Source organism: Lethenteron reissneri, chromosome 56 (assembly GCF_015708825.2).
Source record: "Lethenteron reissneri isolate LAM-NWPU_2019-01 chromosome 56, ASM1570882v1, whole genome shotgun sequence".
NCBI lineage: Eukaryota > Metazoa > Chordata > Hyperoartia > Petromyzontiformes > Petromyzontidae > Lethenteron > Lethenteron reissneri.
The window spans coordinates 6,199,641-6,226,940 of NC_083834.1; the positions used below are offsets into that span (position 1 = coordinate 6,199,641).

The following is a 27,300-nucleotide window of genomic DNA, read 5'->3' on the forward strand; positions in this document are numbered from 1 at the left end:
CCCCACCCCCCCCACATCCCCCCCATCTCCTCCCATCCCCCCACCCAATCGCCCCCATCCCCCCATCCCCCCTACCCCATCACCCCCAACCCCCCCATCCCCCCACCCAATCGTCCCGCATCCCCACCCCCCCCACATCCCCCCCCACCTCACCCCACCCCCCACCCCACCGATCTCCCCTCGACCACCGCCAGTGGCGAGAAATCGACGAGGCGAAGTTGTTTTTGTTAAATTTCGATGTAAAGTTTCTTTCGTGACTGCAGGGATTCATCTTCTTGGTTCTTTCGGTAAAGTCACGTAGAATGGGAAATAATAAAATAATAAAAATAAAACATAATAAAACAATTCTCACGACGTTTCTGCCACAACGCAAGCAGCCGTCCTCAGGTCTGTCGGGTGAAGACCTGGTCTTCACCCGAGGACGGCTGCTTGCGTTGTGGCCGAAACGTCGTGAGAATTATTTTATTATGTTTTATTTTTATTATTTTATTATTTCTCTTCTACGTGACTTTACTGAAAGAACCAAGAAGAGGTTGTTTTTGTTAGTGAAGTTGTTGACTCGTTCGAGGCGGTGATGACTCCTTCCCCCCCCCCCCCGCGCCCTCCCTCCTCCCTCCTCCACCTTTGCCCGACGTCTTTGGAGTGGCCGAGGGGATCGATGTGGGAGGGGGGGTGCTGAGAGCTCTCGGCCACGATGATGGAAAAGTGGAGCCCCCCCCCCCATCCTCCTCCCCTGCTCCACCACACCCAGCAGTGTCCAGGCTGTGCGGCGAAGTCCACGTCTCATCGCTCGCCCCCCGTGAGCTTCCGTTGGGGGTGGACGGGGGGAGCAGCGAGGGGGGTGACCGGGGGGGTGGTGGTGGACGTCTCGAGGAGTCCGTGGGTCCGTCCAGGAGTCGAACTCTCGCCAAGGATGTTGCTCAGCCGCATGAAGGACCGCATCGTCAGCGGGAATCCCCTGACGCTCTACCGGTTGATCGGTGAGTTCTGGGACTTGACGTTTGTGTGTTGTGAGCGCTCAGCCAAGTGGCGGCTTATCATCGTCATCATCATCACGTGGACTTTCATAGCAGCAGCCAAATCATGTCAACGCGTGGTGATGTTGAGTCATCAACGCGGAGGGGAAAACATCGGAAGACCCGGAGTAAAATCCACGCGACCACGGGGAGAGAGAGAGACGCGCAAACTCCAAATATACAGCAGCAGGCGTCAGGGTCGGGATCGAATCCACGACCTCTTGTATACCAGGCGAGGTAGTTAACATCTCCTAGCCACCGTGATGATGATGATGAGAGAGAGAGACACGCAAACTCGAAATATACAGCAGCAGGCGTCAGGGTCGGGATCGAACCGACGATCTCCTGCATACCAGGCGAGGTAGTTAACATCTCCTAGCCACCGTGATGTTGATGATGATGAGAGACACGCAAACTCCAAATATACAGCAGCAGGCGTCAGGGTCGAGATCGAACCCACGACCTCCTGTATACCAGGCGAGGTAGTTAACGTCTCACCACGGGGAGAGAGAGACACGCAAACTCCAAATATACAGCAGCAGGCGTCAGGGTCGAGATCGAACCCACGACCTCCTGTGTACCAGGCGAGGTAGTTAACATCTCCTAGCCACCGTGATGATGATGATGAGAGAGGGAGACACGCAAACTCCAAATATACAGCAGCAGGCGTCAGGGTCGGGATCGAACCCACGACCTCCTGTACACCGGGCGAGGTCGTTAACATCTCGTCGCTTTAATTCCTCCCCACCACCACCACCTCCACCACCACCTCCCCCGTGCTTTGTCCCCCTCCCCCAGCGGCGTGGATCTGCTGCTGCTGCAGCTGCTGGCTCGGGCCGACGAGTGCCCAGGCGCCATGCGGCGGGCTGGAGGAGGACGTGACGGGGCAGGTCTTCTCGGTGGGCTACCCCGGGCAGTACCCCAACAACGCCAGCTGCGAGTGGCTCATCCCCGCGGGGCCCCTCGACTCGGTGACCCTGAGGGTCACCCTCCTGCAGGTGGAGCCGCACGAGACGTGCATCTTCGACAGGTGAGCGGGCCACGTGCGTCGTCATCGTCGTTGTCATCGTCGTCTTGATACCAAGATCCAGGATGGTCATCGTGTCTATGCGCCGCTTCTCGGTGGCAGCCCCAACAGTCTGGAACGCCGTCATCCCTCTGCACATTCGCAGCATCACCTTAATCGCCTCCTTCAAGAGACACTTACTAACTCACCTCTACAAGCCACGCGCTTTCGAGCGACTCTGAGCTTGGCTCCGCACCTCTGAGTTGCGGCCATTACATCCGCAAATTTTGCGCGCGTTACAAATTGAGCTATTATTATTAAAATCGTGATTGTTGTCATGATCGTCGTCGTCATAATCGTCAGTCATGGTCGTCGTCGTCATCGTTGTTGTCACCATCATCGTCATAATCGTCATCATAGTCGTCATCATCATCGTCGTCGTCATCGTCATCATCGGCATCACCATCGTCGTCATCAGTATTTGTATTTTTGTTTTCCATTTAAAGCTTTCGTGACTGCAGGGCTTAATATTATTGGTTCTTTCGGTAAAGTCACGTAGAAGGGAAATAATAAAATAATAAAAATAAAACATAATTTAATATTATGTTTTAATAATAAAATAATACAAATGAAACAATATAATATTACGTTTTATTTTTTATTATTTCCCTTCTACGTGACTTCACCGAAAGAACCAAGAATGTGTATTATCGTTGTCCCATGATGTAGCTGCTCACCCCGAGCCATCAATGCCCTGAGACGTGGTGGCATTGCCCTTGTGCTGTTCGCCTTTTGGCGTCGTTCTCTGCTCCGACACTCGTGGTGAGGCCATAAAGAAGGCCGCTGTCTCCGGTGTAGGACAATTACACACTGCCCACGTTTTGTCAGAGCGTGGTTGTTTCCACGTTCATCCAAAGTGCCGTGTGCGTGGCAAATACAGACTTGATTCCTTGCAAAAAGTTCCTATTTGGCGTTTGAACATCTTAAACACATCCTGTTTCACGGCCAGAAATGGGTAAAAACTAATTTTTATTTTTTTCACGTGTCACAACAAGCGAACGAGTGAATTCTAGATTTGAAGCTTTCGTGACTGCAAGGATTCATACTCTTAGTTGTTTCGGTAAAGTCACGTAGGTAAAAAATGAAATTAAAATTAATAAAAATAAATCACGACGTTTCGGAGGCAACACAAGTCTCCGTCATCAGGTGGGACCGTCACAGCCAGATGTGCTGTATCACTGGCTGTGAGGGTCCCACCTGATGACGGAGACTTGTGTTGCCTCCGAAACGTCGTGATTTATTTGTATTAATTTTAATTTCATTTTTTACCTACGTGACTTTACCGAAAAAACTAAGAGTACGAACGAGTGAATGAAAGTGAACGAATGTGAGAAGGCGGAGGAAGTCCACCATGTAGAACGTGGGGACAGAACACACAAACTCCACTCACTCACTCACCCACTCACCCAACATCATCAACATCATCACTGTCATCGTGATTGTCATCTTCATGATCATCGCTGTCATCACTTTCATCATTGCCGTCATTATCGCTGTCATCGTCGTCATCGTCATGATCATCGTCATCATCATCGTCGTCATTTTCATCATCCTCGTCATTTTCATCATCATCTTCATAACTGTCATCATTGTCATTGTCATCTTTATGATCATCGTCATCATCATTATCTTCATAACTGTCATCATCGTCATCATCATCGTCATCATCGTCATGATCATCGTCATGATCATCATCATTGTCATCATCATCGTCGTCATCGTCATCATCATCATCGTCATCATCATCATCGTCGTCATAATCGTCATCGTCATCATCATCATCGTCATCATTATCATCACCATCATCGTCATCATCACCATCATCGTCATCATCATTATCATCGCCGCCATAATCGTCATCATTGTCATCATGATCGTCATCATTGTCATCATGATCGTCATCATCATCATCACCATCATCATCACCGTCACCATCATCGTCATCATCGTCGTCGTCATCCTCACCGCGTGCCGCAGGCTGCTGATCACGATCCCTGCGTCTGGCGTGAGCGAGTTGCTGTGTGGGACGAACGCGTCGCGCTACGGGGAGATCGCGGGCCAGGGCGACGCGCGGCTCCTCTTCACCAGCGACTTCTCCCTCGTCGGCGGCGGATTCATCGTGCAGTACGAAGGTGCGCACTCTACAATCATCATCGTCATCATCGTGCAGTACGAAGGTGCGCACTCTACAATCATCATCGTCATCATCGTGCAGTACGAAGGTGCGCACTCTACAATCACCATCGTCATCATCGTGCAGTACGAAGGTGCGCACTCTACAATCACCATCGTCATCATCGTGCAGTACGAAGGTGCGCACTCTACAATCATCATCGTCATCATCGTGCAGTACGAAGGTGCGCACTCTACAATCATCATCGTCATCATCGTGCAGTACGAAGGTGCGCACTCTACAATCACCATCGTCATCATCGTGCAGTACGAAGGTGCGCACTCTACAATCATCATCGTCATCATCGTGCAGTACGAAGGTGCGCACTCTACAATCACCATCGTCATCATCGTGCAGTACGAAGGTGCGCACTCTACAATCATCATCGTCATCATCGTGCAGTACGAAGGTGCGCACTCTACAATCACCATCGTCATCATCGTGCAGTACGAAGGTGCGCACTCTACAATCATCATCGTCATCATCGTGCAGTACGAAGGTGCGCACTCTACAATCATCATCGTCATCATCGTGCAGTACGAAGGTGCGCACTCTACAATCATCATCGTCATCATCGTGCAGTACGAAGGTGCGCACTCTACAATCATCATCGTCATCATCGTGCAGTACGAAGGTGCGCACTCTACAATCATCATCGTCATCATCGTGCAGTACGAAGGTGCGCACTCTACAATCATCATCGTCATCATCGTGCAGTACGAAGGTGCGCACTCTACAATCATCATCGTCATCATCGTGCAGTACGAAGGTGCGCACTCTACAATCATCATCGTCATCATCGTGCAGTACGAAGGTGCGCACTCTACAATCATCATCGTCATCATCGTGCAGTACGAAGGTGCGCACTCTACAATCATCATCGTCATCATCGTGCAGTACGAAGGTGCGCACTCTACAATCATCATCGTCATCATCGTGCAGTACGAAGGTGCGCACTCTACAATCATCATCGTCATCATCGTGCAGTACGAAGGTGCGCACTCTACAATCATCATCGTCATCATCGTGCAGTACGAAGGTGCGCACTCTACAATCATCATCGTCATCATCGTGCAGTACGAAGGTGCGCACTCTACAATCATCATCGTCATCATCGTGCAGTACGAAGGTGCGCACTCTACAATCATCATCGTCATCATCGTGCAGTACGAAGGTGCGCACTCTACAATCACCATCGTCATCATCGTGCAGTACGAAGGTGCGCACTCTACAATCATCATCGTCATCATCGTGCAGTACGAAGGTGCGCACTCTACAATCATCATCGTCATCATCGTGCAGTACGAAGGTGCGCACTCTACAATCATCATCGTCATCATCGTGCAGTACGAAGGTGCGCACTCTACAATCATCATCGTCATCATCGTGCAGTACGAAGGTGCGCACTCTACAATCATCATCGTCATCATCGTGCAGTACGAAGGTGCGCACTCTACAATCACCATCGTCATCATCGTGCAGTACGAAGGTGCGCACTCTACAATCACCATCGTCATCATCGTGCAGTACGAAGGTGCGCACTCTACAATCATCATCGTCATCATCGTGCAGTACGAAGGTGCGCACTCTACAATCATCATCGTCATCATCGTGCAGTACGAAGGTGCGCACTCTACAATCATCATCGTCATCATCGTGCAGTACGAAGGTGCGCACTCTACAATCATCATCGTCATCATCGTGCAGTACGAAGGTGCGCACTCTACAATCATCATCGTCATCATCGTGCAGTACGAAGGTGCGCACTCTACAATCATCATCGTCATCATCGTGCAGTACGAAGGTGCGCACTCTACAATCATCATCGTCATCATCGTGCAGTACGAAGGTGCGCACTCTACAATCATCATCGTCATCATCGTGCAGTACGAAGGTGCGCACTCTACAATCATCATCGTCATCATCCTCGTCATCATCGTCGTCATCGTCGTCATCATCATCATCATCATCCTCGTCATCATCATTATCGTCATCATCGTCATCATCATCGTCATCCTCGTCATCATCATCGTCATCATCCTCGTCATCATCATTATCGTCATCATCGTCATCATCATCGTCATCCTCGTCATCATCATCGTCATCATCATCATCGAAAGAACTATGGACCTACGTCAAATCTTGATTTGAAGCTTTCGTGACTGCAGGAATCCATACTCTTTGGTTCTTTCGGTAAAGTCACGTGGGTAGAAGTGGTCGTCCGCTTGTGTTGCGATCGAAACGTCGTGATATATTATTTTTTGTTTTATTTTATTTTTCTACCTACGTGACTTTACCGAAAGAATAAAATAATAAAAATAAAACATAATGTTTTATTTTTATTATTTTATTACTTCCCTTCTACGTGACTTTACCGAAAGAACCAAGAAGATGAATCCCTGCAGTCACGAAAGCTTTAAATCGAAATTTACCGAAAGAACCAAAGAGTATGGAGCTACGGTAAAGCCACTGCGGTCTGCGCTCCTTCCACGGCGGGTGAGGAGGAGGAGGAGCGACAGGACGCGAACTCTGTCTCTCTGTGTCTGTCTCTCTCTCTGTGTCTCTGTCTCTCTCTGTCTCTCTCTCTCTGTGTCTCTCTCTGTGTGTGTCTCTCTCTCTGTGTCTCTGTGTCTGTGTCTCTCTCTGTGTCTCTGTGTCTCTCTCTCTCTGTGTCTCTCTCTCTCTCTCTGTGTCTCTGTGTCTGTGTCTCTCTCTGTGTCTCTGTGTCTCTCTCTGTGTCTGTCTCTGTCTTTCTCTCTGTCTCTGTCTCTCTCTGTCTCTGTGTCTCTCTGTCTCTCTGTGTGTGTCTCTCTCTCTGTGTGTCTCTCTCTGTCTCTCTGCTGAAGCTTTCTCGTCGCGGCAGCAGCAGGAGACATCGATATTAGCATCGAGCTCCTGAAGAACAGCATTTGCTGCCACGCACACACCAGAATAAAACATAATCTTAGTAACAACAACAACAATCATTCCAACCTGTTTTCGGCTAGATTGTCATTGCTGGTGATGCTGACGTTGCTGATGCTGCTGATGATTATGATGTTGATTACGATGATGCTGCTGCTGATGATTATGATTCTGCTGATGGCGATGATGATGATAATGATGCTGGTGCTGATAATGATGCTGGTGCTGATAATGATCCTGGTGCTCATGATGATGCTGCCGATGGCGATGATGATGATAATGATGCTGGTGCTCATGATGATGCTGGTGCTGATGATGATGATAATGATGCTGGTGCTGATAATGATGCTGGTGCTCATGATGATGCTGCCGATGGCGATGATGATAATGATGCTGGTGTTCATGATGATGCTGCCGATGGCGATGATGATGATGATAATGATGCTGGTGCTGATGATGATAATGATGCTGGTGCTGATAATGATGCTGGTGCTCATGATAATGCTCCTGCTGATGACGATGATGATGATAATGATGCTGGTACTGATAACGATGCTGGTGCTCATGATGATAATGATGCTGGTGCTGATAATGATGCTGGTGCTCATGATAATGATGCTGCCGATGACGATGATGATGATAATGATGCTGGTACTGATAACGATGCTGGTGCTCATGATGATAATGATGCTGGTGCTGATAATGATGCTGGTGCTCATGATAATGATGCTGCCGATGACGATGATGATGATAATGATGCTGGTGCTCATGATGATGCTGCCGATGACGATGGTGATGATAATGATGCTGGTGCTGATAATGATGCTGGTGCTGATGATGATGATAATGCTCCTGCTGATGATGCTGACAACGACGACGTGTCGCCCCGCAGTGACCCAGCGGAACCCGCCGTGTGAGTCTGCGCCGTGCCGCTTCGGCGGCTCGTGCGAGAACAAACTCACACGCTACGCCTGCTCCTGTCCCGCCGGCGTCACGGGGATCGACTGTGAGATCAGTGCGTGACGCACACGATCACGTGACGCACGCGGCACGAGCAGCACACTGTCACGTGAGGCACGCGGCACGAGCAGCACACTGCCACGTGACGCACGCGGCACGAGCAGCACACGTGATGCGCGGCGCGTGACGTGTTCACACGTGGCACGCGACGAGCCACGCGGGACACGTGGCGCGCGGCACGTGCAGCGCACGCGACACGATCACGTGACGCACGCGACACGATCACGTGACGCACGCGACACGATCACGTGACGCACGTGATCACGATCACGTGACGCACGTGATCACGATCACGTGACGCACGCGACACGATCACGTGACGCACGCGACACGATCACGTGACGCACGTGACACGATCACGTGACGCACGCGGAGCGTCACGCGAACGAGACGTTAAACGTCACGTGCCGCTATCTGGTGCGCAGGCGGTGCAACTGCCACTTGGGCCCCGTGATGGTGATGATGGTGATGGTGGTGATGGTGGTGATGGTGATGATGGTGATGATGGTGATGATGGTAATGGTGATGATGGTGATGATGGTGATGATGGTGGTGATGATGATGGTGATGATGATGATGGTGATGATGGTGATGATGGTGATGGTGATGATGGTGATGGTGATGATGATGATGGTGATGATGGTGATGATGATGATGGTGATGATGATGGTGATGGTGGTGATGGTGGTGATGGTGATGATGGTGATGATGGTGATGATGGTAATGGTGATGATGGTGATGATGGTGATGATGGTGGTGATGATGATGGTGATGATGATGATGGTGATGATGGTGATGATGGTGATGGTGATGATGGTGATGGTGATGATGATGATGGTGATGATGGTGATGATGATGATGGTGATGATGATGGTGATGATGGTGGTGATGGTGATGATGGTGATGGTGATGATGATGATGGTGATGATGATGATGGTGATGATGATGATGGTGATGATGATGATGATGGTGATGATGATGATGGTGGTGATGATGATGGTGATGATGGTGATGATGGTGATGGTGATGATGATGGTGGTGATGGTGATGATGGTGATGGTGATGATGGTGATGATGATGGTGATGATGATGGTGATGATGATGATCCGAGTCAACCTCCACGCGAAACGTGACACCCAACACGTGTTGACTTACCCACAGAATGAGTAGCTATTTTATCGACCGCCCCCCGGAGGTAGTGATGATGATGATGATGATAATTATCCGCGTCCATCCGCTCGCTCATCATTGCTGGAGGCCGCCTGATCAGCCAGCCGGCCCGGGTGGATTAAAATAAACTCGTTTTTGTATTTGACCGGTTAAGGCTCCACTAAGCTACGTAACACTTTTGCAGAAGCGACCCTGGCTGTCGCAAACTACAGCCTCGACGAAGTGAGCTCATCGTCATCACGTGGGCATTCATAGCAGCAGCAGCTGCTCAATACCTCTAAACGTGCGATGTCGATTCTAAATGTGGAGGGGAAACCCGGAGGACCCGGACAAAAATGCACGCGACCACGGGGAGAGAGACGCAAACTCCAAATATACAGCAGCAGGCGTCGTCAGAGTCGGGATCGAAGCCACGACATCCTGTACACCAGGCGAGGTAGTTAACATCTCCTAGCCACCGTGATGATGATGAGAGAGAGAGAGACACACAAACTCCAAATATACATCAGCAGGCGTCGTCAAGGTCGTGATCGAACCCACGACCTCCTGCACACCGGGCGAGGTAGTTAACATCTCCTAGCCACCGTGATGATGATGAGAGACACAAGCTCCAAATATACAGCAGGCGTCGTCAGGGTCGGGATCGAACCCATGACCTCCTGCGTACCGGACGAGGTAGTTAACATCTCCTAGCCACCGTGATGATGATGAGAGAGAGAGAGAGAGACACGCAAACTCCAAATATACAGCAGCAGGCGTCAAGGTCGTGATCGAACCCACGACCTCCTGTATTCCAGGCGAGGTAGTTAACATCTCGTAGCCACCGTGGCATCGACGGAGGCAGTCATCCAGCAGTGGATCGCGTGGCGTGAGGTGACCGGTGGGGACCCCCCCCCCCCACCCCGACGCAATGGGGGGCGCGTGCTCGCTCCTCCCCCTCCATCGGCCGCGTGCGTGCGCCTCACCGTAGAGGCGGGGGATGGAGTCGTTGGGTAATGATGCGTGAAATCGGAACACTCTCTCGTGCGTTACACCGGCATGCATCACCAGCCTGCCCCCCCCCCGCTCGGCCCCCACTCGGCCCCCACAGGCAGCCCCAACGAAGGGCGTGATGAGGGGTCGACCCCCTTCCCCACCACCCCCGCACGCCTTCACAGACCCCCTCCTCGCCCCTCCAGCCCCCCCACTCCTCTTACCCACCCACCCCGCCCCTCCACCCCCCCCCCCCATAACCCACACTCCCCTGCCCCTCCACCCCCCCGCCCCTCCACCCCCCACCCACCCCCGCCCCTCCACCCCCCCATAACCCACAACCCCGCCTCTCCACCCCCCCACTCATCTTACCCCCACCACCGCCCCTCCACCCCCACCCCCCTAACCCCCACCCACCCCGCCCCCAACGTGATCGAGATTGAATGTTGAAGGCGTGAAGAGAGTTGCTTCTCTGGACGATGGCACGGCGGTGGCGGCAGTGGCGGTGGCGGCAGTGGCGGCAGTGGCAGTGGTGGGGGGCTGTGTTGATGGATATCTGTTGGTCGCTCGGCCGAGATCTTTTTGTTTCGCATGGCCGAGGTCTAATGCGACGATAGGGCGAGATTCACGTTGTGGAAGCGGTGGGAATGAAATAAGGAGGAGGAGAAGGAGGATAAGCAAGAAGAACACCGAAGGGCGATGGAAATTTCGCGGCTCGGAACAACACAAATGTGTCGGCTCGTCTGTCTGTTTGTTTGTTTGTCTGTCTGTCTGTTTGTTTACCTTTCTCGTCCTGCCGACGGCAATCGACGCGCATCGCTCGTGAGGACGGGGCGAGCGCACGAGGTCGATCGCGGCCCACGTGGCACAGGGCGAGTGTCACGTGGCGAGTGTCACATGGCACAGGGCCTGCACGTGGCGAGTGTCACGTGACGAGTGTCACGTGGCCCAGGGCCTGCACGTGGTAAGTGTCACGTGGCGAGTGTCACGTGGCCGAGGGCCTGCACGTGGCGAGTTTCACGTGGTGTCACGTGGCGAGTGTCACGTGGCGAGTGTCACGTGGCCCAGGGCCTGCACGTGGCGAGTGTCATGTGGCCTGCACGTGGCCAGTGTCACGTGACGAGTGTCACGTGGCCCAGGGCCTGCACGTGGCGAGTGTCACGTGGCGAGTGTCACGTGGAGAGTGTCACGTGGCACAGGGCGAGTGTCACGTGGAGAGTGTCACGTGGCCCAGGGCCTGCACGTGGCGAGTGTCACGTGGAGAGTGTCACGTGGCCCAGTGGCTGGGGGCTGAACGTGGTTCCCATGGGGGGGGGGGGGGGAGACATTTCTCATTCGCAGAGACCACGAAACCCCACACAGCTCACCAGTGTCTGTGTCTCTCTGTGTCTGTCTCTGTGTCTGTCTATCTGTGTCTGTGTCTCTCTCTGTCTCTCTGTGCCTGTCTCTCTGTGTCTGTTTGTGTCTCTCTCTCTGTCTGTGTCTCTCTGTTTCTGTGTCTCTCTGTGTCTCTCTGTCTCTCTGTGTCTGTGTCTCTCTGTGTCTGTGTCTCACTGTGTCTGTGTCTCTCTGTGTCTGTCTATCTGTGTCTGTGTCTCTGTGTTTGTGTCTCTCTCTGTCTCTCTGTGTCTGTTTGTGTGTGTCTCTCTCTCTGTCTGTGTCTCTCTGTTTCTGTGTCTCTCTGTGTCTCTCTGTGTCTGTGTCTCTCTGTGTTTGTGTCTCTCTGTGTCTGTGTCTCTCTGTGTCTGTCTCTCTGTGTCTGTGTCTGTCTGTGTCTCTCTGTGTCTGTCTCTCTGTGTCTGTGTCTCTGTGTCTGTCTCTCTGTGTCTGTGTCTCTCTGTGTCTCTCTGTGTCTGTCTCTCTGTGTCTGTGTCTCTCTGTGTCTGTCTCTGTGTCTCTCTGTGTCTCTCTGTGTCTGTCTCTCTGTGTCTGTGTCTCTCTGTGTCTGTCTCTCTGTGTCTGTGTCTCTCTGTGTCTGTCTCTCTGTGTCTGCGTCTCTCTGTGTCTCTCTGTGTCTGTCTCTCTGTGTCTGTGTCTCTCTGTGTCTCTCTGTGTCTGTGTCTCTCCCCACGTCTCTGTGCAGACATAGACGACTGCGAGCCGAATCCGTGCCAGAATGGAGCGCGGTGCGAGGATGGCCTCGACTCGTTCCTGTGCGCGTGTGAGCCGGGCTTCATCGGAGAGCTCTGCGAGACCGGTACGGGCACCGCCACAACCATCACCACCAATCACCACCATCATCACCACCATCACCACCACCATCACCATCACCACCAATCACCAATCACCACCACCACCACCATCACCACCAATCACCACCACCATCAACACCACCACTATCACCACCACCACCATCACCACCACCATCACCGCCACCACCATCACCACCACCAATCACCACCATCACCACCAATCACCTCCACCACCGCCACCATCACCACCACCACTATCACCACCACCACCATCACCCCCACCATCACCACCACCACCATCACCACCATCACCACCACCATCACCACCACCATCACCGCCACCACCATCACCACCACCACCAATCACCACCACCACCATCACCACCAATCACCACCACCATCACCACCACCACTATCACCACCACCACCATCACCACCAATCACCACCACCATCACCGCCACCACCATCACCACCACCACCAATCACCACCACCACCATCACCACCAATCACCACCACCGCCACCACCACCACTATCACCACCACCACCATCACCCCCACCATCACCACCACCATCACCACCATCACCACCATCACCACCACCATCACCACCACCACCATCACCACCACCATCACCACCACCATCACCGCCACCACCATCACCACCACCAATCACCACCACCACCATCACCACCAATCACCACCACCACCGCCACCATCACCACCACCACTATCACCATCACCACCACCACCATCACCACCACCATCACCACCACCACCATCACCACCAATCACCACCACCGCCACCATCACCACCACCACTATCACCACCACCACCATCACCACCACCATCACCACCAATCACCACCACCATCACCGCCACCACCATCACCACCAATCACCACCACCATCACCACCACCACTATCACCACCACCACCATCACCACCAATCACCACCACCATCACCGCCACCACCATCACCACCACCACCAATCACCACCACCACCATCACCACCAATCACCACCACCGCCACCATCACCACCACCACTATCACCACCACCACTATCACCCCCACCATCACCACCACCATCACCACCACCACCATCACCACCATCACCATCACCACCATCACCACCACCATCACCACCACCACCATCACCACCATCACCACCACCAATCACCACCACCATCACCACCAATCACCACCACCACCGCCACCATTACCACCACCACTATCACCACCACCATCACCACCACCATCACCACCACCATCACCACCATCACCACCATCACCACCACCATCACCGCCACCACCATCACCACCACCATCACCACCACCACCACCATCACCACCACCATCACCACCACCATCACCGCCACCACCATCACCACCACCACCATCACCACCACCATCACCACCACCACCATCACCACCACCATCACCACCACCATCACCACCACCACCATCACCACCACCACCATCATCACCACCACCATCACCACCACCATCACCACCACCATCACCACCACCATCACCACCACCACCACCATCACCGCCACCACCATCACCACCACCAATCACCACCACCACCATCACCACCAATCACCACCACCACCACCGCCACCATCACCACCACCACTATCACCCCCACCATCACCACCACCATCACCACCACCATCACCACCAGTGGGGGGGGGGGGGGTAGTGGGGGGGGTTAGTGGGGGGTGTAGTGGAGGGGGTGTAGTGGGGGGGGGTGGTAGTGGGGGGGTGTAGTGGGGGGAGGTGTAGTGGGGGGTGTAGTGGGGGGGTGTAGTGGGGTGGTGTAGTGGGGTGGTGTAGTGGGGGGGTGTAGTGGGGGGGTGGTGTAGTGGGGGGGTGTAGTGGTGGGGGTGGTGTAGTGGGGTGGTGTAGTGGGGGGGGTGGTGTAGTGGGGAGGTGTCGTGGGGGGGTGGTGTAGTAGGGGGGTGGTGTAGTGGGGGGGGTGTAGTGGGGAGGGTAGGGGGGGGTGTAGGGGGGGGTGGTGTAGTGGGGTGGTGTAGTGGGGGGGTGGTGTAGTGGGGAGGGTAGGGGTGGTGTAGTGGGGGGGGTGTAGTGGGGGGGTGCGGTGGGGGTGGTGTAGTGGGGTGGTATAGTGGGGGGGGGGTGTAGTGGGGGGGTGTAGTGGGGGGGTAGTGGGGTGGTGTAGTGGGGGGTGTAGTGGGGGGGGTTGTGTAGTGGGGGTGGTGTAGTGGGGGGTGTAGTGGGGGGGTAGTGGGGTGGTGTAGTGGGGTGGTGTAGTGGGGGGGTGGTGTAGTGGGGAGGGTAGGGGTGGTGTAGTGGGGGGGTAGTGGGGGTGTTAGTGGTGGGGTGTGTATGTTTAGTGGCTGTCTCCGTGCGTGCGAGATGTGGACGAGTGCGCCTCCAGCCCGTGCCGCAGCGGGGGCAAGTGCGTGGACGGCGTCGACTCGTACCGCTGCGACTGCCCCCCGGGATTCGCGGGGGGCGACTGCGAGACGGGTGGGTGCACGCGTGCGTGCTAGGGTGCGTGGGTGGGTGGGTGTATGGGTGCGTGGGTGCATGAATGGGTGGGTGTACGCGTGGGTGCTAGGGTGTATGGGTGCGTGGGTGTGTGGGTGCGTGGGTGCATGAATGGGTGGGTGCATGCGTGGGTGGGTGGGTGGATGCGTGGGTGGGTGGGTGGGTGCGTGGGTGCTAGGGTGCGTGGGTGCGTGGGTGGGTGCGTGGGTGCGTGGGTGTATGGGTGCGTGGGTGCATGGGTGGGTGGGTGCGTGCGTGGGTGGGTGCGTGGGTGGGTGCATGGGAGCATGCGTGGGTGGGTGCGTGTGTGGGTGCGTGGGTGGGTGCGTGGGTGGGTGTGTGGGTGCGTGGGTGCATGCGTGGGTGGGTGCGTGGGTGGGTGCGTGGGTGCATGTGTGGGAGCGTGTGTGGGTGGATGCATGGGTGGGTGCGTGGGTGCATGTGTGTGGGGGAGCGTGGGTGGGCGCGTGCGTGCGTGCGTGGGTGTGTGGGTGGGTGCGTGGGTCCATGTGTGTGGGGGAGCGTGGGAGAGTGCGTGCGTTAGAGAGTGCGTGCGTAGGTGTGTGGGTGGGTGCGTGCGTGGGTGGGCGCGTGCGTGGGTGGGTGCGTGCGTGGGTGTATGGGTGGGTGTGTGGGTGGGTGCGTGGGTGCGTGGGTGTGTGGGAGTGTGGGTGGGTGTGTGGGTGTGTGGGTGGGTGTGTGGGTGCGTGGGTGCGTGGGTGGGTGGGTGCGTGCGTGGGTGTGTGGGTGTGTGGGTGGGTGCGTGGGTGCTAGGGTGCGTGCGTGGGTGGGTGCGTGCGTGGGTGTATGGGTGCGTGGGTGTATGCGTGTGTGGGTGCATGAATGGGTGGGTGCATGCGTGTGTGGGTGGGTGCGTGGGTGCATGTGTGTGGGGGAGCGTGGGTGGGTGCGTGGGTGGGTGCGTGGGTGCATGTGTGCGTGCGTGCGTGGGAGCGTGCGTGGGTGCGTGCGTGCGTGGGTTCATACGTGGGAGCGTGCGTGCGTGCGTTGGAGCAAGTGCTGTTAGCGAATAGCAGCACCTATGAAGGCCGGCACTGTGGCACACGAGGGGGTGGGTGGCCAGCCAACACCAATCCCGGCCGCCTCTGTATCCCCAGATGTTCGCTACACACCACCGCACGGGGTATTCATTTGAGGTTGAATCGACCTAGGGGAGGCCCAAGACCGGTTCGGATAATCGTCAATGCTGTTGGTCACATACACACACAAACACACAAACACACGCAAATATACTAACACACACACACAAACACACGAACACACACAACAACAGCCATTCACCACTAAGTGACGGTGACATCACCACGACGCTCGTGCCAGGCGATGTGCACGTTGAGGCCACGTGAAGTGTCGAACGCCCGCTGACAGGATGTCACGGGGCATACCCAGATGCCACGGGTCGACTGACCGAGATGACTGAGATGAGTGGCTGATGCACCACATGTGGCCCCTCCTGTGCCAACTTGCTGTGCTTTAGCCACCCGGCGCTCCGCTCGTTGTTGTGAGCGTCGCTCCTCCGCCCTCTATTGTTGCTGGAGGGTGACTGCCTTCAATTGCCCAGTAGCATCCTTCACGAGCCTCCTCCACAGAGGCCGATCTTGACACCGATGGTACTAGTCATCGGCAAGTCCACTCAGCTCAACGTCTTCCTGTACCACATCACTCCATTTCTTCTTTAACCCGTGCCGTGCCCGTTTAGCCCCCTCGATCCGGCCGAACAAAAGCTGTTTGGGCATGTGGTGATTGGGCATGCGGGCTACATGGCCCAGCCAACGCAGCCTTGCCTGCCGGAGGTGCTCACCGATGGGACTTTGTCCAGATCTTTCGAGGATTTGTGAGTTCCTTACACAAAACAGCATGGTTAAACCCAGGATTGATCGTAGGCAGTCCAGCCTATTTTTTTCTAACTGGCGAAGATGTTCCATTAGGGGGGTCTACGTTTCACAAGCGTAGAGAAGGGAGGGAATGACTGTGGCCGAGAAGACCCGAAGCTTCGTGCGGAGCGACAGACCAGGTAGCTTCCACACAGCGTTACGCAACCGATGAAAAGATATTGCCGCTCGACTGATTCGGAGTGAGACCTCTGCTGTTAAACCGGAGCCGGTCATGAGCACACTGCCCAGGTATGTGAAACTCTCCACTCTCTCCACAACTGCCCCATCACCGATTGGGAGTTGTGGTGGTGAAGTGCCCGATGGTACAAAATACCCAGGCAGGTGCTTCGTTTTGGTGGGTCTGATGGTAAGGCCCCATCTCTTAGTGGCACGCTCCAGTTTCAGCAGCAGCGCCTCAAACTCCTCTTGTGAGTGAGCTGCAATTAACAGGCCGTCGGCATACATAACGTGGTTGACCAATACACACACACACAGACGCACACAACAACAACCGCCATTCGCCACTAAGTGGCGGTGACGTCACCACGACGCTTGTGCCAGGCCATGTGCACCTTGAGGCCACGTGAAGTGTCGAACGCCCGCTGGCAGGAGGTCACGGGGCAGACCCAGCAGGTGCCACGGGTCGACTGACCGAGATGACCGAGTTGACCGAGATGACTGGCTGATGCACCACCTGTGCCCCCTACTGTTGCCAACTTGCTGTGCTTACAGACACATACACACACGACGTCACCGCGGTGCCTGTGCCAGGCCAGGCGCTGGCATGGGGGAGGTCACCGGCAGGAGGCCCCAGCTGGTGCCGTGGGGGAGAGGGAGGGGTTGACTGACGACTGGCCGGTGTTACCAGCTGTGCGCACACCCCTCGCCTTGTCCTGCCACCTGTCCGCACGTGACGCACAGCAGATGTGGACGAGTGCGGTTCGGGGCCCTGCCAGAACGGCGGCACGTGCACGGACCGCGTGGCGTCCTACAGCTGCGAGTGCCGCCCGGGATACGTGGGCACGCACTGCGAGACGAGTAGGGGCCGATTTTACATCGACGTCGTCGTCACTGTCGTCATCTTCGTCGTCGTCGTGTTTGTCATCGTCGTTGTCGTCATCATCGTCATCATCGTTGTCGTCATCTTCATCGTCGTCGTCATCCTCATCATCGTCATCATCATCGTCGTCGTCGTCGTCATTGTCGTCGTCGTTGTCATCGTCATCGTCGTCATCATTAGTCATCATTGTCACCATTATGATCATTACAATCATCATTGTTATTTTTTATCATCATCATCATCATAGGCATTATTGTCATCATCATTGCCATCTTTATCGTCATCATCGTCATCATTCTCGCCATCATTGTCGTCATCTTTATCGTCATCATCGTCATCATTCTCGCCATCATTGTCGTCATCTTTATCGTCATCATCATCGTCGTCATCATATCGTCATCATTGTCGTCATCTTCATCGTCACAATCGTCATCATTGCCACGGGGGGCACCAGCGAGGCAGGCGGTGACGCTGGCGAATCACGGCCTCGCCTGGGCTCGACTCCCAACCCGGGCGCAGCGCTGTGGTGGAGGTGGAGGTGATGGTGATGATGATAATGGTGGAGGTGATGGTGACGGTGGTGACGATGATGATGGTGACGATGGTGATGGTGATGATGGTGGCGATGGTGATGGTGGCGATGCTGATGGTGACGATGGTGGTGATGATGATGGTGACGATGGTGATGGTGACGATGGTGGCGATGGTGGCGATGGTGGTGGTGATGATGGTGATGATGACGATGGTGACGATGGCGATGGTGGTGATGGTGGCGATGGTGGTGGTGATGATGGTGACGATGGTGGTGATGATGATGGTGACGATGGTGGTGATGGTGATGATGGTGACGATGACGATGGTGACGATGGTGATGGTGGTGGAGGTGATGGTGGCGATGGTGGAGTTAATGGTGATGATGGTGATGGTGGCGATGGTGATGGTGGTGGAGCAGTGGCGGCTCGTCAATAGAGGGCGCAGGGGCGCCGCCCCCATCAATATTCCAGAAATATACATATACAAAATTTATATAAAAATACATAAATAAAATATTTTTTTCATACGATGTGCCGGCTGGTAGTAAGAAAAGCATCAGCATTTAATAAAAACTGGCTTTAATCGGTCAACTATTTTCTATGTTTTTCAATGTGTTTCATGCGGGGCGCCGGACAAATGGATGTCTATGTGAGACTTTACATTTTCGGACAGCATGTGACCTGAAGCTGGTCTCTAATTGGTTTCTTAAAGATTCTCCTCGGGGCGCAAGTCGTTGCGTCCCTGGCCAATCAGAATTGGATACATGTTATTTTATCCAATCTGATTGGTTCTCGTCACCTGTCATTCAAATTTACGCTGTAGGCCACTACTGCGAGTGCGAAGGCGACACCACTTTGACACTTGCTAGGCTGATCAAATTTTTTGTGTAAACAATGGCAGCAGTTCATCCAAATTCTGTAATTTATTTACAAAAAAAACCCTTTCACAAGGCTTTCGCTGGAAGAAATAAAAAAGATAAAGGATCTCGGACCGGACCAACCCGATTTACAAATCCAGCAGCAGGCCAGTGACAGAGGACGAAGCTACACACGAAGCTTCACCCGCGCTTGTTATGAGAAACGGAGGTGGCTGGCTGGATGTGATGTTAGCAATTCTCTTTTTTGTTTTCCCTGTCTTTTATTTCAAAGTGTCGGCACTGAAGTTTTGTGGACAACGACGGGGGTAAGAGACCTCAAACATCTCTCTGACAAATGCAAACGTCATGAAAGTAGCCGCAGCCATATTGATAATAGCATGAAACTAACGTTTTTATGTTCAAGTAGGAAACATGCTTTTTGGTACTTTGGTCTGAAATGTATATAAAAGAGAAACATTTATGTTCAAGTAGGAAACATGCTTTTTGGTACTTTGGTCTGAAATGTATTTAAAAGAGAAACATTTATGTTCAAGTAGGAAACATGCTTTTTGGTACTTCTTTTGGTCTGAAATGTAAATAAAGATCATCAAAATTTATATTCAAGTAGTCAAAATGGCTTTTGGTACTGCTTTATATTTATTTGCCCCCCTCAATAAAATTTAAAAAATGCGCCCCCCCAAAAATAAATATCACCAGCCGCCACTGTGGTGGAGGTGATGGTGACGATGGTGGCGATGGTGGAGTTGATGGTGATGATGGTGATGGTGGCGATGGTGATGGTGGTGGAGGTGATGGTGACGATGGTGGCGATGGTGGAGGTGATGGTGGAGGTGATGGTGATGATGGTGACGATGGTGACGATGACGATGGTGGTGATGGTGGAAGTGATGGTGGTGATGGTGGTGGAGGTGACGATGACGATGGTGACGATGGTGATGGTGGCGATGGTGGCGGTGGAGGTGGTGATGATGGTGACGATGGTGGCGATGGTGATGGTGGTGGAGGTGATGGTGACGATGGTGGCGATGGTGGTGATGATGATGGTGACGATGGTGGCGATGGTGACGATGACGATGGTGACGATGACGATGGTGATGGTGGCGATGGTGACGATGGTGACGATGGTGATGGTGGTGGAGGCGATGGTGACCATGGTGTTGATGTTGCTGTGTGAGGGGTGGACGCGTGCAGCTCGTCTCCGTGCAGGAACGCGGCGCTCTGCGTGCCGCTGGAGGGCGCCTGGCGCTGCGAGTGCCTCGCGGGCTACGCCGGACACGACTGTGCCCAAGGTGAACACAGGCAAAGCGCCCCCAGGTAGCCTCTAGGCAAAGACTCCCCCAGGTAGCCTCTAGGCAAAGACTCCTCCAGGTAGCCTCTAGGCAAAGCGCCCCCAGGTAGCCTCTAGGCAAAGCGCCCCCAGGTAGCCTCTAGGCAATGAGCCCCCAGGTAGCCTCTAGGCAAAGAGCCCCCAGGTAGCCTCTAGGCAAAGACTCCCCCAGGTAGCCTCTAGGCAAAGCGCCCCCAGGTAGCCTCTAGGCAAAGCGCCCCCAGGTAGCCTTTAGGCAATGAGCCCCCAGGTAGCCTCTAGGCAAAGAGCCCCCAGGTAGCCTCTAGGCAAAGAGCCCCCAGGTAGCCTTTGAACAGACCCGTAGGGCAAGTGCTGAGGACCAATGTACGAGGCGGTGGGTGCCAATAAAATGCAATTACAAAATATAAATATATATATACCTGCATGTACACGTAAGACAAAGATCCTCCAGGTAACAGACTGGATGTCTCCCCAGTGCTCGCGACGTTCACTACACACCGCACCAGGTACTCATTCGAGGCTGAGTCGACCTAGGGGAGGCCCAGCACCGGTGTTGGTGGCCGTGAGCGGGAATCGAACCTCGGTGTCCCAGGTCCGTAGCGCAGCGTGGCGCTAACCGTGCTGCCCCCCCCCCCGTGCTGCCCCCCCCCCGTGCTGCCCCCCCCCCGTGCTGCCCCCCCCCCGTGCTGCCCCCCCCCCGTGCTGCCCCCCCCCGTGCTCCCCCCCCCCCCGTGCTGCCCCCCCCCCCCGTGCTGCCCCCCCCCCCGTGCTGCCCCCGTGCTGCCCCCCCCGTGCTGCCCCCCCCCGTGCTGCCCCCCCCCGTGCTGCCCCCCCCCCGTGCTGCCCCCCCCCCCGTGCTGCCCCCCCCCCCATGCTGCCCCCCCATGCTGCCCCCACGTGCTGCCCCCGTGCTGCCCTCGTGCTGCCCCCACGTGCTGCCCCCGTGCTGCCCCCGTGCTGCCCCCCCCCCGCGCTGCCCCCCGTGCTGCCCCACGTGCTGCCCCCCCCCCCCCCCCGCGCTAGACATTGACGAGTGCGAGTCCGGGCCGTGCCTCAACGGAGGGACCTGCACCGACGGCATCGACTCCTACAACTGCAGCTGCCAGGCCGGGTTCTCCGGGTTCCACTGCCAGATCGGTAACGCGCACACACACTCACACACAGGCACACGCACTCACGCGGGCACACACACATAGGCACACTCACACACGCACACACACAGGCACACGCACACACTCACACACACGCACAAGCACACACTCACACTCACGCGCACACACACACGCGCACTCACACAGGCACACACACTCACACACACGCAGGCACACACACACAGGCACTCACACACACTCACACACACGCACAAGCACACACTCACACTCACGCGCACACACACTCACACACGCGCACTCACACAGGCACACACACTCACACACACGCAGGCACACACTCACACACGCACACACACATACTCACGCAGGCACACTCACACACATACGCACACTCACGCACACACGCACACACAGGCACACACACACGCACGCACAGGCACGCACACACAGGCACACTCACACTCACGCACACACAGGCACACACACACTCACGCACAGGCACACGCACTCACGCACATTCACGCACACACAGGCACAGGCGCACACACTCACACTCACGCACACTCACACAGGCACACACAGGCACACATACACACCCACTCACACAGGCACACGCACACACACACAGACACTCACACACACGCACTCACACGCACGCACACACACTCACGCACACGCACACACTCGCATACACACACTCACACACACGCAGGCACACTCACACACTCACGCACACATACACACACACACGCACACACACACTCACACACACAGGTACACACACTCACACACACTCACACACTCACACACACTCACACACACACACGTACACACACACGCACACACACACTCACACACACAGGTACACACACTCACACACACACTCACACACACGGATACACACACTCACACACACTCACACACTCAGACACACTCACACACACGTACACACACACACGCACACACACACAGGTACACACACTCACACACACTCACACACGCAGGCACACTCACACACTCACACAGGCACACACACGCACGCACACACACGTGCACTCACACAGGCACACGCACGCACACACTCACGCACACACAGGCACACGCACGCACACACTCACACTCACGCACACACACACTCACACACAGGCACACGCACACACACTCACACACACACACTCACGCACGCACAGACACACGCACACACTCACGCACACACACTCATGCACACACAGGCACACGCACGCACTCACACACATAGGCACGCACACAGACACGCACACACACACGCACACACACGCACTCACACTCACGCACACACAGGCACACACACACTCACATGCACACACACAGCCACGCACACACACACGCACTCACACTCACATACACTCACACACACACGCACACACTCACGCACATACACTCACACAGGCACACGCACTCACACACACGCACTCACTCACACACTCACACACATGCACACACACACGCAGAGGGCTGTGCACGCGCGTGCACAACGCTGCGACACTTACGACCCATCACGAAGAGCCCTTCCACCCCCCACCACCTCGTGGCGTGACCCGTCAGGTCCCGCACCGACCAACGGGCTGGTGCTGACACGCGCGTGTGCGGCCGCGAGATTACGGCCTCCACCGCCCGCTGCTGGCAGATAACCCTGGCCGCCCTCTGACCTCCCCCCCCCAACTCCCACCTTCACCTCGGGCGCTTATCTCCCGTGCCCCGGGCCCTCGCTTAGTGACCGCTGAGTGAGGAGTTTCAAAGGGCCGTCGCGTGCCCAGCGATTCGAGATGATGATGATTCACACCGATGCTCAACTCGATAATTGTTTTTTTTTACCCTTCTATCTGGCAACAAAACTGACACCTTGTTTTTACAAGGAGTCATGTTTACATAGACCGCAATACCTGCAGTGATAATGCAAACAAAAACATAACTCTGATAATGTGCACTGTCCTTAAAGTGCGCCTTTTGGAGTCATCTGGTCCAACCCATGTGAGACTAGGCTCTAAGGAAAGCTGTCTCGGGTGTGGACCAATCAACTTCAAGGACAATGCACATTATCAGAGTTATATTTTTTGTTTGCATTATGACTGCAGGTATTGTGGTCAATGCAAACATGACTCCTTGTAAAAACAAGGTGTCAGTTTTGTGGCCAGATAGAAGGGTAAAAAACCAATTATCATATTTTTACTGGCAAATGAGGTTCCAATGGTGATGCTCAACTCGTTTAACACGCAGTAGTAGCAGCAGCAGCAGGGATTTTGCGACCAATATTATCAATGACAGATCGTTTTTTTTGTTGGGGGGCAGAGGGGACAGTGCCGGACTAAGCTAGTGCGGTGCTTGTGACATATATTATAAAGAGGCCTTAAATAAAAAAAAATTGTAAGTATGAAAACAACAAATTTTTTTACTTGCACAGTAAAGTAATTGTATTCTTTCATTTGCTATGCAGCCAGATAATACGACAAATCGCGAACCTTAAACACCCAGTCGTTCATTAAAGTTGAAGGCGGTATAGTACTATAGCAATAGAGCGAGTGCAGAATCGCTGAACCGGAGTTGATAGCTTGAAAGCATTCAGCGCGGGGCCCTTGAAAGTGCGGGGCCCGTAGCTACTACACGTGTGTAGTAGCTACTACACATGTAGCTACTACACACGTGTAGCCACTACACGTGTAGCTACTACACGTGTAGCTACTACACGTGTAGCTACTACACGTGTAGCTACTACACGTGTAGCCACTACACGTGCAGCTACTACACGTGCAGCTACTACACGTGCAGCTACTACACGTGCAGCTACTACACATGCAGCTACTACACATACAGCTACTACACGTGCAGCTACTACACGTGCAGCTACGACACGTGTAGCTACTACACGTGCAGCTACTACACGTGCAGCTACTAGACGTGCAGCTACTACACGTGCAGCTACTACACGTGCAGCTACTACACGTGCAGCTACTACACGTGTAGTAAGAGCATAGGATTATTTTTATTAGAAAATTCACTTCTCATCTCCAGCTGCTTGGTGGTGCCACGCCCCAACGCCCCTAGTGGACGAACCGCCTCGCCCTGACGTCATAAACGCTGCGTCACGTGGTCACGAACAGCCGTTGGTCGTCAAATGGTTGCGTGGCCCAGGCGCACACATTCACAACGTCAGCTGTTGAATCTGATCATGATGATGGCTTGTGGATGATGTTGATGATTGTAAATGATGATGGCCAAGTTGATGATGACGATGATGATTATGACGATGTGGATGATGACGACAGCAATGACGACGACGATGATGATGATGATGATGATGTTGTTGACGATGTTGATGACGATGATTATGACGATAACGATGTTGATAATGTTAATGACGACGATGACGTTGATAACGATGTTGATGACGATTATGATTATGACGACGTTGATGAAGATCTTCTTGGTTCTTTCGGTAAAGTCACGTAGAAGGGAAGTAATAAAATAATAAAAATAAAACTTAATAAAATCATTCTCACGACGTTTCGGCCACAACGCAAGCAGCCGTTGTGGCCGAAACGTCGTGAGAATTATTTTATTATGTTTTATTTTTATTATTTTATTACTTTCCTTCTACGTGACTTTACTGAAAGAACCAAGACGATGAATCCCTGCTGTCACGAAAGCTTTAAATCGAAAAAAGTTGATGACGATGTTGATGACGATTATGACAATAACGATGTTGATGTTAATGATGACGACGATACTGTTAATGACGATGGTGATGACGTCGACGACGATGTGAATGCCGTGCAGATGAAGTGTTCGTGGCGAATCTCATCGGCTGGATCGTCGGCTTCCTGGTGCTCTCGCTGACTCTCTTCCTCACGATCCGCTGCCACAGGAAGCACGGCTGCCTCCGCAAGAGAGGTAACGGAGCTCCCACGTCACCGTTGGTATCCATGGCCCCTGCCACAAGAACGTGGAATGTTACACCGCGAGCGGTACGGAGGCGCGAGCCCGGTCCCGTGGGAGACACCTGGGAGTTTGGCTCGGCTTGGGGTTGGCAACCCTCCCCCCGGATTGGCAGGGAGTCTCTACCGGAATTGGCATTGATCTTCTCCCGGTGACTATTGAGAGCTGTTTGGGTGGTCGAGTGGGTCAGTAGGTGGGTGGATGGGTGATTGGGTGGGTGGTTGGGTGGGTGAGTAGGTGGGTAGGTGGGTGGATGGGTGATTGGGTGAGTGGTTGAGTGGCTGAGTAGTTGAGTGGGTGAGTCGGTGGGTGGATGGGATATTGGGTGAGTGGTTCGGTGGGTGAGTAAGGTGGGTGGATGGGTGATTGGGTGGGTGGGTGGTTGAGTGGGTGAGTAGGTGGGTGGATAGGTGATTGGGTGAGTGGTTGAGTGGTTGAGTGGGTGAGTAGGTGGGTGGATGGGTGATTGGGTGGGTGGTTCAGTGGGTGAGTGGGTGGTTGAGTGGGTGAGTAGGTGGGTGGATAGGCGATTGGGTGGGTGGGTGGTTGAGTGGGTGAGTGGATGGGTGATTGGGTGGGTGGTTGAGTGAGTGAGTAGGTGGGTGGATAGGTGATTGGATGAGTGGTTGAGTGAGTGAGTAGGTGGGTGGATAGGTGATTGGGTGAGTGGTTGGGTGGTTGAGTGGGTGAGTAGGTGGGTGGATAGGTGATTGGGTGATTGGGTGAGTGGTTGAGTGGATGAGTGGGTGGGTGGATGGGTGATTGGGTGGGTGGGTGGTTGAGTGGGTGAGTAGGTGGGTGGATAGGTAATTGGGTGAGTGGTTGAGTGGGTGAGTAGGTGGGTGGATATGTGATTGGGTGAGTGGTTGGGTGGTTTAGTGGGTGAGTAGGTGGGTGTGATTGGGTGGGTGGGTGATTGAGTGGGTGAGTCGGTGGGTGGATGGGTGATTGGGTGGTTGAGTGGTTGAGTGGGTGAGTAGGTGGGTGTGATTGGGTGGGTGGGTGATTGAGTGGGTGAGTCGGTGGGTGGATGGGTGATTGGGTGAGTGGTTGAGTGGGTGAGTGGGTGGGTGGATGGGTGATTGGGTGGGTGGTTGGTTGAGTGGGTGAGTAGGTGGGTGGATGGGTGATTGGGTGGGTGGTTCAGTGGGTGAGTAGGTGGGTGGATAGGTGATTGGGTCGGTGGGTGGTTGAGTGGGTGGGTGGATGGATGGGTGATTGGGTGGGTGGTTGAGTGGGTGAGTAGGTGGGTGGATGGGTGATTGGGTGGGTGGTTGAGTGGGTGAGAGGGTGGGTGGATGGGTGATTGGGTGAGTGGTTGAGTGGGTGAGTGGTTGAGTGGGTGAGTAGGTGGGTGAATAGGTGATTGGGTGGGTGAGTAGGTGGGTGGATGGGTGATTGGGTGGGTGGGTGGTTGAGTGGGTGAGTAGGTGGGTGGAGAGGTGATTGGGTGAGTGGTTGAGTGGGTGAGTAGGTGGGTGGATGGGTGATTGGGTGGGTGGTTCAGTGG

The 27,300-nt window shown here is 54.3% G+C and overlaps 1 protein-coding gene across 1 annotated transcript in view; it reads left to right on the forward strand.

The window, feature by feature from the left end:
- The first annotated feature begins 822 nt into the window (after nucleotides 1-822).
- Nucleotides 823-27,300, forward strand: part of LOC133357073 (fibropellin-3-like) — a 30,143-nt gene continuing 3,665 nt past the window's right edge. The window contains exons 1-10 of the mRNA XM_061574846.1: nucleotides 823-980; nucleotides 1,815-2,046; nucleotides 4,060-4,214; nucleotides 8,052-8,174; nucleotides 12,405-12,518; nucleotides 14,897-15,010; nucleotides 17,851-17,964; nucleotides 20,573-20,686; nucleotides 21,730-21,843; nucleotides 25,632-25,745. Of these exons, the coding sequence (XP_061430830.1) occupies nucleotides 914-980; nucleotides 1,815-2,046; nucleotides 4,060-4,214; nucleotides 8,052-8,174; nucleotides 12,405-12,518; nucleotides 14,897-15,010; nucleotides 17,851-17,964; nucleotides 20,573-20,686; nucleotides 21,730-21,843; nucleotides 25,632-25,745 (1,261 nt within the window). The 5' untranslated portion in view covers nucleotides 823-913. The remainder of the gene's footprint in view (nucleotides 981-1,814; nucleotides 2,047-4,059; nucleotides 4,215-8,051; nucleotides 8,175-12,404; nucleotides 12,519-14,896; nucleotides 15,011-17,850; nucleotides 17,965-20,572; nucleotides 20,687-21,729; nucleotides 21,844-25,631; nucleotides 25,746-27,300) is intronic.